General features: G+C 50.8%; 1 protein-coding gene across 2 annotated transcripts; it reads left to right on the top strand.

Annotated features, from left to right (window-relative positions):
* The first annotated feature begins 1162 nt into the window (after positions 1-1162).
* TBX3 (T-box transcription factor 3) lies at positions 1163-12782 on the top strand. Of its 2 annotated transcripts, XM_065889772.1 has the most exons (8): positions 1163-1551; positions 3206-3473; positions 4380-4439; positions 4702-4848; positions 6786-6862; positions 8186-8343; positions 9802-10478; positions 12321-12782. In XM_065889772.1, exons 1-8 carry the CDS (start codon positions 1163-1165, stop codon positions 12780-12782), a joined length of 2238 nt encoding a protein of 745 aa, XP_065745844.1. The 2 variants fall into 2 exon arrangements, with proteins under 2 accessions (XP_065745844.1, XP_065745845.1); XM_065889773.1 differs by lacking the exon at positions 4380-4439.
* Positions 12783-13443: the final 661 nt, after the last annotated feature.

Raw genomic sequence — 13443 nt, 5'->3', positions numbered from 1 at the left:
CCAGCACTCGACCTGTGAAAACCACGCCTATGCAGCAACACAATTGGTCCGAAAGCGTCAAAGAGCCAATCAAGAGGCCTCCGGCTCTCCGCAGCCCACAGCAGAGCCCGACCTTCTAGACCGCCGAGCAGACGCCCGGGGAATTCTAGAGGCGGAGGAGGGTGGCGAGGAGCTCTCTCTGGCTTTCTCTCGCTCCCTCCCTCTCCTCGCGCTCCCTCTCCCACTCTGTCTCTCTCTCCTCTCTCTCTCTCTCTCCCTCTCTCTCTCTCTCTCTCTCTCTCTCTCTCTCTCTCTCTCTCTCTCTCTCTCCCTCTCTCTCTCCCTTCTTTTCATTCCCCTCCTCCCCCCTAAGTCCTCCCTGCCCTGCGCGTCTGGACGCAGATTTAGGAAGAGAATTCGCTCACGTTTTAGGACAAGGAAGAGAGGCGCGGGAGAAGAGCACACCAAGATTCGGATTGAAACCCAGACACCAGGCTCGGAGCGGAGGAAGGAGGAGGAGGGCGAACGGAAGCCCGTTTGCAGTACAAGTTTTGATAGCGCTGGTAGAAGAGGGCTTCAATCAGAGTTGTTGTTGTTTTTTTTTTAAAGGAGGGAGACTTTTTCCGCTCTCTCGCTCGCAGTTCAAGCTGGTCTAGCGCAACTGCAGACGCCTCCTGCGAGCCAGAGGGAGAGGCAGAGAGATAGGGGGGCGGGGGAAGAAGAAGGAGAAGAAAAGGTAAAAAGTCTCCTAGGAGAACCGTTCGCATTTACAACAAAGAACTGGGGGCTGGAGGGGGACTGCCGGGACCGAGGGCTGGCGTGTCTATTTCGAGCCAAGCAGCAGGGCTCCGGCACGAATCCAGACCCTGCTCGTTCCTCTCGCCTCGTAAACCGACTTCCAGGAGCGGCTTTTTGAAAACGCAAGACACAAGGACAGTCATCCGAGCGACTATGTCTCCTGATTTCTCGCCTTGCCCTCTTTAAAAGCGGCATTCCCCTCCCGAAAAGACACTTCCCCCTCCCCTCACTTTGAGGTGCTTTAGTTGTGATCCCCCGCTTTTTTTGTTCTTTCTTTCTTTTTCCCCTCCTCCAAACTATGCGCTGCTGTTAAAAAACAAAAACAAAACAGAACAGCAGCTGCGGACTCGTCCCCGGCTGGAGCCCAGCGCCCCGCCTGGAGTGGATGAGCCTCTCCATGAGAGATCCGGTCATCCCTGGGACAAGCATGGCCTACCATCCGTTCCTACCTCACCGGGCGCCGGACTTCGCCATGAGCGCGGTGCTGGGTCACCAGCCGCCCTTCTTCCCCGCGCTGACTCTGCCGCCCAACGGCGCGGCGGCGCTCTCGCTGCCCGGCGCCCTGGCCAAGCCGATCATGGATCAATTGGTGGGGGCGGCCGAGACCGGCATCCCTTTCTCGTCCCTGGGGCCGCAGACACATCTGAGGCCTCTGAAGACCATGGAGCCGGAAGAAGAAGTGGAGGATGACCCCAAGGTGCACCTCGAGGCCAAAGAACTTTGGGATCAGTTCCACAAGCGGGGCACGGAGATGGTCATTACCAAGTCGGGAAGGTAAGCAAGCGGCGGGCCCCCTCCTCCAAACTACTGAAGGTTTCTTTCCTCCTTTTCTCTCTCGCCTCCCAGAACGGTCGGTTTGCCAGTTATTCCGGCTTAGAGGTAAACACGGTTCCCCCGGAACTGTGTACCAGAACTGTGTACAGAGACCTCCCCGGGCCCTGCCCCTGTGGTAGGAGATTTCAGCTTACCTGGGCGTCTGCAGCCGGCCGTTTTTCCTACCTGGGTCTGCATCCCGGGTTCCGTACAGGATAGGTAGAATTTTTTCAGTGCTGCCCAGACATCTCTGCAGGAAGAAAGAAAAGCACCCCACTGCAGGCAGTTCAGTGTTTCAAACCTTTCTGGAGCATTCTTGTGTCTTTATAGATGTTGTATTTTTGTTTGGTTCATTTTGCTCTCGGAGAGAAACACTTACAGCCCTTTTTGTTTGTGTGGTAGCAGGAGGCCTGGAAGGAGCTGCCCTGCCTTTTCTGCCCTCCAGCCTAGCCCCTGGGTCTGCAGGGGGCCTGAGCCTGCCCCTGCCAGCGTCAGAGAGAAACCGAAGGGCATTTGGGGTTTGTCCATACTGCTTCGTGTGTCTGTAATCGAGGGAGAGTTCAATAGGCAATTTTGGCTAATTAAGATTATGTTTGCAGACCCAAGGAGCCAGCAGGAAGCCCCATACTGCTGTTTCATGTGTGAATATTATCAACCACGTTTTACATAACGTTTAGAGGTCCTTGCCTGACCAAAACGTGCCTGTCACTTAAAATCACTGATTTTTTTTAAAATGGCATCAAAGTCTACCAAGGCATAAAGTTGAAGGAATAAAAAGAAAATCCCTCTCTTCAGGTCTTTAGTTTTCTGTGTCTTTCCAAGCTAAATGAGGCCAAAGTTTGCCATAAAATCCTCCCAGAAGACACATAGGCAGTTTCACAGCGACCCGCTCTCTGCTCCCTTTTAAGTCAAAAGTACAGAATGCCAACGCCTCTGGAAAGTAAAAAGCAATTTGGTGGTGGAGTCTTGCCGTTTTGGTCTGGCCCCGAGCAGTGGGGAGAATGTGGTTAGCGGCACGATAGGCTGGTGATCAGGCCTGGGCGTCCACCCCAATCTACAGAATTCGTTTTGAGAACTCACCAAAGTACAGTTTCATTTCGCCAGCAGCGGGACTGCTGTTCCACAGCAGGGAGGGGTGCAACTCGACATTTCTTTTCTTGATACGTTTAACATTTTCTCATCAATGGGTGGTGGAAAATTCTACCTCGACTGACTGAACTTGACTAAAATCCTACCCAAGCTGTTTACAACTAGACAGCCAGAAAAAAAGGCAGAGGAAAAGGCAGAGGCAGGAATTTCCCTCTCAGGAGGGCAATCTATAAAGTCATACAAGAGACCACAAAAATTACAAAGAAATTATTAGATGATGTAGAGAAATCCAGTGCCACAATTCATTTGTTTCGAATCTTGGGACATTTAAAATAGAGCCTTTTGAGCATATTTAATCCTTCTGTTGTGGAAGGAAACAACTTTGCATCCAGTCGCCCTACTCTGAATGGCACAAGCTCATCAAATGTAATCGAAAGTTTTAAATTTGATTTAAATATTTTAGGTAGAAGATCAAACCCGGGAAACTGAGTGATATTTTTTTCCTCTCTCTTCTCTCCCCTCGTAGGCGAATGTTTCCTCCATTTAAAGTAAGGTGTTCAGGGCTGGATAAAAAAGCCAAATACATTTTGTTGATGGACATTATCGCTGCAGATGACTGTCGGTATAAATTTCACAATTCTCGGTGGATGGTGGCGGGAAAGGCTGACCCTGAAATGCCAAAGAGAATGTACATTCACCCCGACAGCCCTGCCACCGGGGAACAGTGGATGTCCAAAGTTGTCACTTTCCACAAACTGAAACTCACCAACAACATTTCGGACAAACACGGATTTGTAAGTTTCATGGCTTCCCTTTGATAAAATTTTCTCTTTCTTCTCTCTAGCAAAGGCAGTGCTTCCACCTTCCTTGTAAAACCGAGAGTTTCTCCCTCGCTCTCAGTTGCCAAGCATAGCAAACTTGCTCGATCCGCAAACAGAGATGGAGAGAGAATTCCAGGGTGTTTCTCTTCAGATAATGGAAGGCCTGGCATTCTGAAAGAAGTGAGGCTCATGTTCTGTGGCAAGTCCAGGTCTTGGTAACTGACCTGACAGGGAAGTTCAAAAGCAATCGTGAAGACGTAAAATCAGTGTCAAAGGTAGATGTTCGTAAGGGATTTGTTTTACGGTATCAAACTTCTGTTTTGAAAGCAGCCATATTGTTGCTTAGGGGAGTTTTAAGGTTCGAAGTCTTGACTCTGTTGGTGAGAGGGTGTGAATACAGATTTTGAAAGATGTTCTTCCCTTGGACTAAAGAAGAATTGGGCTTAGGTGAAAGTCAGGTTTACTAGAAATGAGACTTAGATTTCCCAGTACAAAAATTGCATATGTGTTGGGAGTATATGTATGGATTCAGGGAGGGAGTTCCTAGAAACTTTCAGGAGACTTAGATTGCTTGTAAAAGTCAAGCAAAGGACCTTTTGCCCCCTGCCCCTACGCCTCCCCAACATTTCAATAAAATAAACAGAGTGATAAGTGAGGAATAAGCAGAAAGATTAGGCCCAGGAAGACGTGAATGGCACGGAAATATCTTCAGGGGGCAGGAATTGCATTTGAAGCCCTTGATTTGATTAAGGCATAAATATTCCTCTCTAGAGTTCAGCCTTTCAGGGCTTTAAGTGGATTGGGCTCGTCAATTAGTGGGCACTTAAAAGACTGAATCATTTTGTAAATTAAAATGCATGTTTTTCTCTATCTTTTAAGACTTTGGCCTTCCCAAGTGATCAAGCAACGTGGCAGGGGAATTATAGTTTTGGTACTCAGGTAGGCTAGGGTTCAAGGTACGAATCAACCTTAGATGGTGAGGGTGGGGGAGGACCCTTTGGAAATTGAGGAGCAATTTGGATTCTCCAGAAGATTACGTGGGGAGCTGAATGTTCCCACAGAGGTACTCCAAGGAGGTGGGCTTGGTACAAGCGTGGTGCCCTTCGGTGGGGTAGACGTCGGCCTGACAGGGGTCCTAGGGTCCTGTTCTTCCCACTAAATCCTCTTGTGATGTGTGTCTCTCCTCTTCCGGCCCCTGCAGACTATACTGAACTCCATGCATAAATACCAGCCTCGCTTCCACATTGTGAGGGCCAATGACATCTTAAAACTTCCTTATAGTACTTTTCGGACGTACTTGTTCCCCGAAACCGAATTCATCGCTGTGACCGCATACCAGAATGATAAGGTAACCAAAGTCGCTTTTCTTTTTAATCGTGATATTAACACCTACTTCCCCTCCCCCCTTTAAGCTGCTCTGGGGAGAGGATAAGAAAGTCACAAGAGCACAGGGATGGGACTCTGATTTTTCTTTTGTGATTTGACCTTCACTGGAGCTTTGCGGGGAAGGGGCACTGGCACACTGCAGAGGCAGAAGGGAAAAAAAAAAAAAAACTTGACCAGCTAGGAATCCAATGCCGAGTGAAAAAAAATGCCCCACTAACTCTGGCAGTGAGAAGCTCCTGTAACCACCCGTCCTTACTGTTGCCCGCCCCACCCGACCCAGGGCTTTCTCCTGTTGGTTTCAAGGTTCATCCTCTTCCCCTTCAGGAAGAAGGGTCAAGAAATCAGGTTCGAAAGGAACCAGCTAAAATTGAAGGCAAAAGCCATTCAGGATCTTGGGAGGAGAGTCCCAGCAGAGACCAGATTTTCTCCCCTAGCCAGAAATCCCGAGTAGCTGGTCTGGTTTTTATTACCTTTTACGCTGCTGTGTTTTTTATGGTGTGTGTGTGTGTGTGTTTGGAAAAACCTACTCTGATCACAGGGTCATGCTAATTGAGTTGTCTGAGGCTTTTGAGATGAGATGACCGAAGTCACCACTTCATTTGAAGGGTTTTTTTTTTCTCCCGGGGCCTGAGGCCGGGGATTACGAGTACCCCCAAATGGAACAGCAGGCAGCACCTGGTATGTAAAGCTATGGTGGCCCGAAGGTCATGGGCGTGTGTACAGAGAGACACAGAGAAAGTGAGTCTTGCTGCGGGTTCACCGGGCGCCAGCTTGGCTGTTAGCAGGCAGTTAAGGGGGGCGGGGGGTAGGGGGGTGGGGGGCACCTGAGGACCTCTGCCCTTCAACTTCTGAACCCTGGACCTCAGTGCCAGTCCAGCTCACTAGACGACGCCCTCCATTTTGAATTCACTCTCACTATGAGTGGGTCCTCTGGGGCCCGCTGATGGGGGTGTTCCAGGTCTGGTTCCTTGGTCTGGAGACTAGGACATCAGGACCTCCTCTCCCTGCAAGAAGTGCAAGCAGGATTTATTCCAAGAACAAGAATCCGTCCAAGGGGCCCTTTTCCCACCTCTAGCGAACTCTGTATACATCATCCCCATCCCCGACCCCACCGCAGGGAAGGGATTTGAAAGATTACATACTATTTTTCCTCAGCGTGTAAAAATGCACGCACCCTCTAGACCCAGAATGCTATGAATCTAAGTTGTTAATGGAATAATAAAATACAGCATTTTTGATCAAAGCGGCCATGGGCCTTCTCCACCTAATGGCGGTGGCAGGGCATATAAATGAAAACAAATGTTTCCAGTGGTCATTCGGTCCTTCTAAATCTATAATTGTCAATATCGTAATTCCTGAAACACACTCCCCCGACACCCAGCAAAAAAAATCAAGCCCACTCCAGCACAAGGGTAGTGAAACCCCATAAATCATTTTATTAGATTTACAGAAAAGGTTGGAGGATGTGCTGTGTGTATGTTTGTGCGTGTGTTTTGGGGCAGGAAATATACCATAACATATTTTATGATCATTGCTCTGTATAAAAAATCTAAAGGAAAGCATAATTTTAAGATCTACAGGTTGCCCCTTGACAGCTTTTCCATTTCTAAGCCCAGGCTGTTGGCTGCCCAGGCAGGATCATTTCAGCCTGGAATCCCTGGTTTGGCCTCCAATGGGAGATGCCAGCCATGACACAGTTTGCTTTGGTTTTCCTCCTGGCCCCCTCCAAACTTCTTCTGTGTTCGCCTCTCTCTTTCTCTTCAACCTGGCCTATCCAAATGACTTCTCCGGTGGTTGGAAGTCAGATTTCTAGTAGATTAATGAGTTGGGGGAAACACTCCCAGAACATTCTAGAAAATGAAGCCAGTGTCTCTTTCTTGCTTGTGTCTCCTTCTCTAGATAACTCAGTTAAAAATAGACAACAACCCTTTTGCAAAAGGTTTCCGGGACACTGGAAATGGCAGGAGAGAAAAAAGGTGAGCTGAGAGAGTTGTTTCTCAGATAATTTAGAAAATCGCTTTTCTAGGTCCCGACACTCAACTGTTAGAAGTGGGATGCAGGCACTTACCTTGAGAAGGGTGGGGGAAGGGCGGGGGAAGGGTGGAAAACGGTTTGATGCCCCTCAGCCAAGAGCTTAACCGATTTCGGTACCCCACTTTCTCTACCTCTTCCATGTTACCTTAAAGGAAGTTAACTAGGCCACCCCATAGAAAGATGTCTCTGCAAGAAAAGTATCAGGGATACAGATTATATACAGATGCCTATTAATTTCTAATTAGTTTAAGTTCATCCTGGGCAGGTCCCGGGAAAGGACTAAGCCATTCACAAAATGCCTTGGAATTTTTGCAGTCTTGTCTGGCAAATACCCTCAGACAGAACTGAAGCCCCTGGAGACATCTATGGCCCCCTCCTTCTGTGGGGACATGTATCATTCTGCATTAAGCAGACAGCTGGCTGGTATATAAAAGAAGCTCTCCCCTCCCCCACCCGCGTTCAAAGAATTTCGAAAATCCAGAAAATCAGCCCCAATTTTTAACCTATCCCCTGGGGGAGGGGCTGGGCATTAAGAAATGATTTCTCACATCAAAATAGATTTTTTTAAGTCCAATTAATGTGTTGGTGAACCAATTACAGTAAAGTGCACCATGAAATAACCACTTCTTCCCAATCTTAGCAACCCGTGTGGAGTTGGTCCGCCCTTTGTGTTCACTGCTTTGAGTCCTCTGTTCCCCTCAGTCTGTGAGGCAGGCTGCTCAGCTGTCTCTGGCTGGCTCCAATCTCCCGTCTCGCTCTTTACTTTTTTTTTTTTCATATCATGGTTTATTTCATAAGATGACATCATAATTCATGTCTAATTCACAAGAACAAAGACTCAAACCCCTCCTGCCTTCCCGTTGAACTCTGAGGGTAGGGAAATCCAGGTACAAATGCATGATCATGAGATGGCCCAACCTGATATCTAGTGGCTCAGGGTCACCAGGTACGGTCCTGCCCCTCATGAAGACATTATCTTGCCATCACCTGGACCTGCAGCTCCCAAAGGAGCAGTCGGTAACTCTTGGGCAGGTGTGAGAACTGGAACCAGTGAGGCCCAAAGTTGCTCTTTACTTTTAAACAAGATTTCACTGCCCTAGCCAATACCCCTTCCCTAATGAATCCCTCTGATCTTGAATAAATACACCCAAAGCCTTCTTTCCCCCTCCCATCCCCCTGGGCATGTGTGCGCCTCTTTGGAGAGGGTGAGGCCGAAAATCCTGTTCTGATATGTAACGCTGGGTGTGTGTGGGCTTCTGCCACAGAAAGCAGCTCACCCTGCAGTCCATGAGGGTGTTCGATGACAGACACAAAAAGGAGAATGGCACCTCCGACGAGTCCTCCAGCGAGCAGGCTTCCTTCAGCTGCTTCGCTCAGTCCTCCTCTCCGGCCGTCTCCACCGTAGGGACATCCAACCTCAAAGGTAAATCTGGCCACCTCTGATTTCTCAGATTTCTCCAGCTCTTGGAAGCCTGAAGAGTTGGGGGCTGGGGGCACCCACCAGGGAACCTGACCCCTCCAAAGCTTCAGATCCTTCTAGAAGTTTGTAAACAGGAGCCAAATCTCACAAAGGGTGATCAGGTGTGTCCCCCTTCCCTAAGTTCCTCTGAGAGCTCAGACCCCTTTCGCCCAGACACTGAGTTGGCAGGGAGGAAGGAGTAGTCCCAGCTCCTGTATTCCCTCTGGGTGGGCGCCTGGAGCATCCCTCTCTCTCTCTTTCTTTTTCCCACACCCCCACCCCACCCCTCCAACCAAGCAGCAGCTGACTTTTTTTCACAATATCTTCAAACTCTAGGTTAAAATGTGTTAGGCTGGGGGTGGGAGGAGTCAGGGGATTTTTGGCCACCTGGAACAGGGAAGGTGACCAAGAGAAATCCAGCTATAGAGCCACCATGGACCTGTGAGAGAAGATGAAGCACTGAGAATCTGGGTTGGGGAGGGCAGGGGTGGGAGAGGAGGAGCTGTTCAAATCCCCAGTTGGTTTCCTGTGTTTAAAGAGCAAGAACTATTTATTTGGAAAGACACACATGCTCTCAATAGGAAGAGACCTGTTTTTCAAGTGAAATAAAATGAGAGTTCTTTATGTCTTCAATCCATTCAAGCTTTAAACACAAAACGGGATCCCTTTTTCTTTTTTTTTTTTTTACTGGTAGGACACCCACAGAGGGTGTGGTGAGAGCAAAAGAGAATCCATGATTGTCTTCAGGCAGTGAGTGGGCCGCTTATCACCCATCTCTGTCTGCAGAGACAGGGGAAACAGAGAAGGCTCAGTGGAGTGTGTGTGTGTGTGTGTGTGTGTGTGTGTGTGCATGCATGTTGGGGGAGGAGTGTTCAATTCTGCCACTACCAATTCAAATGTCAGGGTTCTCTCCAAACAAATCCTTCTGAAAGAAATCCACAGATTTGTGGAAGGGACTGCTCTCAATCACTCAGGGAACAAAGAGAGGGTAACTAGAAGGTGTTCCCGCAGTGAGTTTTAGTGTAAGTCAGTTTTAATTTTTAAAAACTGAATTTGCAATCGAATGGGGAAAAAGGCCAGTAAAGGCTTTGTCTGACCTAGTAGGAGCTCAGTCCTCACTTGTGTAAAATAGTAAAATTCACTACCCATTTGGGGAAGGATCTATGGACGGAGGGGTGCCGCTCTATCTACATACTTGAAATTCGTTACTAGCTTGTTGCATCCTTCCACTAAAATTTGCGGTATCATCACTCCCACTTTGCAGATGAGAAAACTGAGGCGCAGAGAGGTTAAGGGGCTTCCTGGGGTTACACAGCTGGGAAGTGGCTGAGCTGGGATTCAAAGTGGGGAACTGGAATTCTGCTGGCCCGGGTTTCAGAGCTAACGCCTTTCTGCTTGGCTTTTGTTTCCCTCCTTTGGCAGATCTGTGTCCCAGCGAGGGTGAGAGCGACACCGAGGCCGAGAGCAAAGAGGAGCACGGCCCGGAGGCCTGCGACGCGGCCAAAATCACCACCACCACGTCGGAGGATCCGTGCCGGGACAAGGGCAGCCCGGCGGTCAAGGCGCACCTCTTCGTAGCCGAGCCCGGCGGCCGGCCCCGGGACAGCGGGCGGCTGGACAAGGCGTCGCCCGACTCGCGCCACAGCCCGGCCACCATCTCGTCCAGCACCCGCGGCCTGGGAGCCGAGGAGCGCCGGAGCCCGGGCCGCGAGGGCGCGGCCCCTTCCAAGGCCGAGGAGGCGCGCGCGCTGCCGGGCAAGGAGGCCTTCGCGCCGCTCACCGTGCAGACGGACGCGGCCGCCGCGCACCTGGGCCAGGGCCCCCTGCCCGGCCTCGGTTTCGCCCCCGGCCTGGCCGGCCAGCAGTTCTTCAACGGGCACCCGCTCTTCCTGCACCCCGGCCAGTTCGCCATGGGGGGTGCCTTCTCCAGCATGGCCGCTGGCATGGGGCCCCTGCTGGCCACCGTGTCCGGGGCCTCCACTGGCGTCTCGGGCCTGGATTCTACGGCCATGGCCTCGGCCGCCGCGGCGCAGGGACTGTCGGGGGCGTCCGCGGCCACCCTGCCCTTCCACCTCCAGCAGCATGTCCTGGCCTCTCAGGTATTTATCAACCGCCTCTCCGGCCCCTCGTTGACTCTCGTTTGCCTGTCCTTAGATCCCGGGCACTCACCCAGTCCCCCTGCCTAGAAGCTTTCAATAATAATTATTATTATTGTCATCATCATTATTATTACTAGGTGCAAGACTTATTGATTCATCATAACCTCACACTCCCCACCAAAACTTAAAAAAATTTTTTTTCTAAGTTAAGGGCTATTTCTAGCAGAGTAACTAGATGGTAATAACAGATAATAACTCTACACAGCACTTACTTTGTGCCGGGTGCTTTTCTAAGTACTCGATCTATTCTGACTTCAGCGATCCTATGATCACCTCCACCTTCTAGATGAAAGGACAGAGATCAGAGATGTTGAGTAACTTATCCAAGGACACACAGCTGGTAGGTGGTGGACCTGAGACTCTACCCCAGGCAGTCAGTCAGATTCCAGGGCCTTTTCCAGAGGCTGTGATTTTAGCTTCAGAGTTGAAATGTCTCTTAAATGTTGCACAGCCAACCCTCCCCCAAGACTTAGAGGAGGGAGAGACCATGACCTGGTAAGGGAAGTGACTCCCCGGGGAAGAGTTGATTCTTGAACCTCCAATATGAAGCTATTTCCCTGCTCCCCCACCCGTCGCAGGCCAGCCTGTTCCCCAAAGGGTTAATGGCTTGTGCACACGTGGGAAATGTCAGAGAAGGACAGGCTGGGGCTGTGGCAGGCTTGGCGGCCTGTGTATGGCTCAGACAGCTGTGTTGGGGCTCCAGCAGCTGGGGAGAAGTCTCAGGCTGCTGAAAATGCTCTGAACCCCGGCGAAAAGGTTCTATGGGGTTTTCTGCATGCCCTTGCCTTTTGTTTTGTCTGAGCACATTCATCTCCCTTCCCTGAGCCAAGAGGCAGGACTGGCCTCCCCCTCTGGAAAGAGGAGGGGACTGAGAAAAGGGCTGGCTTCTGCCCTTCCTCCATCCCTCCCACCTCCTGTGCTAGCCCTTTCTGGAGACCCTCCTGTCATTGGTGGGCAGGTGATAGGCGGGCGAGGGCCTGCCTGGGCAGACAGGTACTAACAGTACCCAAGGCAGTGGGTCAGAGAGAACTAACCCGGGCCAGGGTCCCCGGATTTTTATTCTGCTTCTGCCACTTGCTAGCCGAGTGAATTCCTACACCCGGGGCCTATCTCAACTCAGTCTCTCCACCTGTAACACCAGCATATCTGGGGCTATATGTGATTTCTTGGTTCATAGCAAACGCCCTTTACTCTTTCCCCCTCCATCCTGCCCACCCCCGTTTTCCTTTTGATTAAGGATCTTCCCCAGATTTTTTTTTTTAAACTTCAAGACTGGAGTAGGAGGACGGAGGGGTGGAGCGACAAGAATGGAAAAAAATTCATGTCCAGTATTTTATGCCCTCTGGTTTGCACCCAGCTACTTTTGTGGGGTTAGACTGTCTGTAGCCCCATTTAACAGGTGGAACAACGGACTCTGATGGGAGAATTTCCAACCGTCCTATCGGCCAGGCACCCTGTGTGAAGTATATTGCAGGCAGCAGCTCATTTCATACCCACAGAGTCCCCCAGAAGTATGCAAATTATTAAACTTTTCCCTGGTTTTGCCATATAAGAAAGCTGAGGCACAGGGAGTGAATACTTCGGCCTAGGTTGACACAGCTCAGATTTGGACCTAGACCCAGAAGTTTGAGTGTCCTGCTCTCTACCCACCAGGGAGAGAGGTTAAGGACTCACCCAAGGTGGGGACGGGTGGGGGAGGGGTGATGGATGAGGTTGGCTCCTCCCCACTGCGCAGAGCCTGGGCCCTGACTCTTCTGCCCCTGCCTTCTCTTCCTCGCGCAGGGCCTGGCCATGTCGCCTTTCGGAAGCCTGTTCCCTTATCCCTACACGTACATGGCCGCGGCGGCGGCCGCCTCCTCGGCAGCCGCCTCCAGTTCCGTGCACCGCCACCCGTTCCTGAACCTGAACACCATGCGCCCGCGGCTGCGCTACAGCCCCTACTCCATCCCCGTGCCGGTGCCGGACAGCAGCAGCCTGCTCACCACCGCCCTGCCGTCCATGGCCGCAGCCCCGGGGCCCCTCGATGGCAAGGCCGCCGCCCTGGCCGCCAGCCCGGCCTCGGTGGCCGTGGACTCAGGCTCGGAACTCAACAGCCGCTCCTCCACGCTCTCCTCCAGCTCCGTGTCCTTGTCGCCCAAACTCTGCCCGGAGAAGGAGGCGGCCACCAGCGAACTGCAGAACATACAGCGGCTGGTCAGCGGCTTGGAAGCCAAGCCCGACAGGTCCCGCAGCGCATCCCCGTAAACCCCTCCCCAGAAAAGTCTCTTCATTCCAGTCCAGTCCAGTCTGCAGTGCACTTTGTTGGATGTCAAATAAACCACGGGCGTGCAGTGAGGTCAGCCCTTCTTTGTGAAGCCCTGTCTGGGAAGGGGTGCCGGACTCCCTGGAGAGAATGTGCTAGAAACAAGCCCTTTCTTCTTGGCGTGGTTTATACATCCGGGATCTGGCTCTGAAACGTCGGTTGCACTGAGCTCTTGGGGGTGGGAGTCAATGCCTTGGCGGCCGGAGCACCTCCTTCGAGGCTGGTCTGGAAGCTGTGGGAAGATCGAGGTAGCCAGGCCCCAGGAGGGGAGGGGTTGAAAAGCTCCCCCAGTGCAGATTTATATATATATTTTTTTCCTTCACCGTGTCAAGTGGAAACAAATAAAATTGAAAAAAAAAATACCGGGGACAAATGGATACATTAATATGATTCTGTTTGTGAAGATTAAAAACTTTCTAGTGACCTGCGTATCAGTTCTAAATAAATTACTGGGTAGCATTGTTTGGGGAGGGAAGTCCCTGCCATCCTTGTTTAGTCTCTATTAAGGAAATCTGTGTCTTTTTAATATTCTTGTGATGTTTTAAGAGCTATAGGTCTCTTTTTGCATGTTCCACAGTAATGTATTTGTGGGTTTTATTTTTG

The sequence above is a fragment of the Phocoena phocoena genome, chromosome 13, assembly GCF_963924675.1.
Source record: "Phocoena phocoena chromosome 13, mPhoPho1.1, whole genome shotgun sequence".
NCBI classification, from domain to species: domain Eukaryota; kingdom Metazoa; phylum Chordata; class Mammalia; order Artiodactyla; family Phocoenidae; genus Phocoena; species Phocoena phocoena.
Note: the sequence above shows the minus strand (reverse complement) of the source record. Positions and strands in the feature narration are given on the sequence as shown.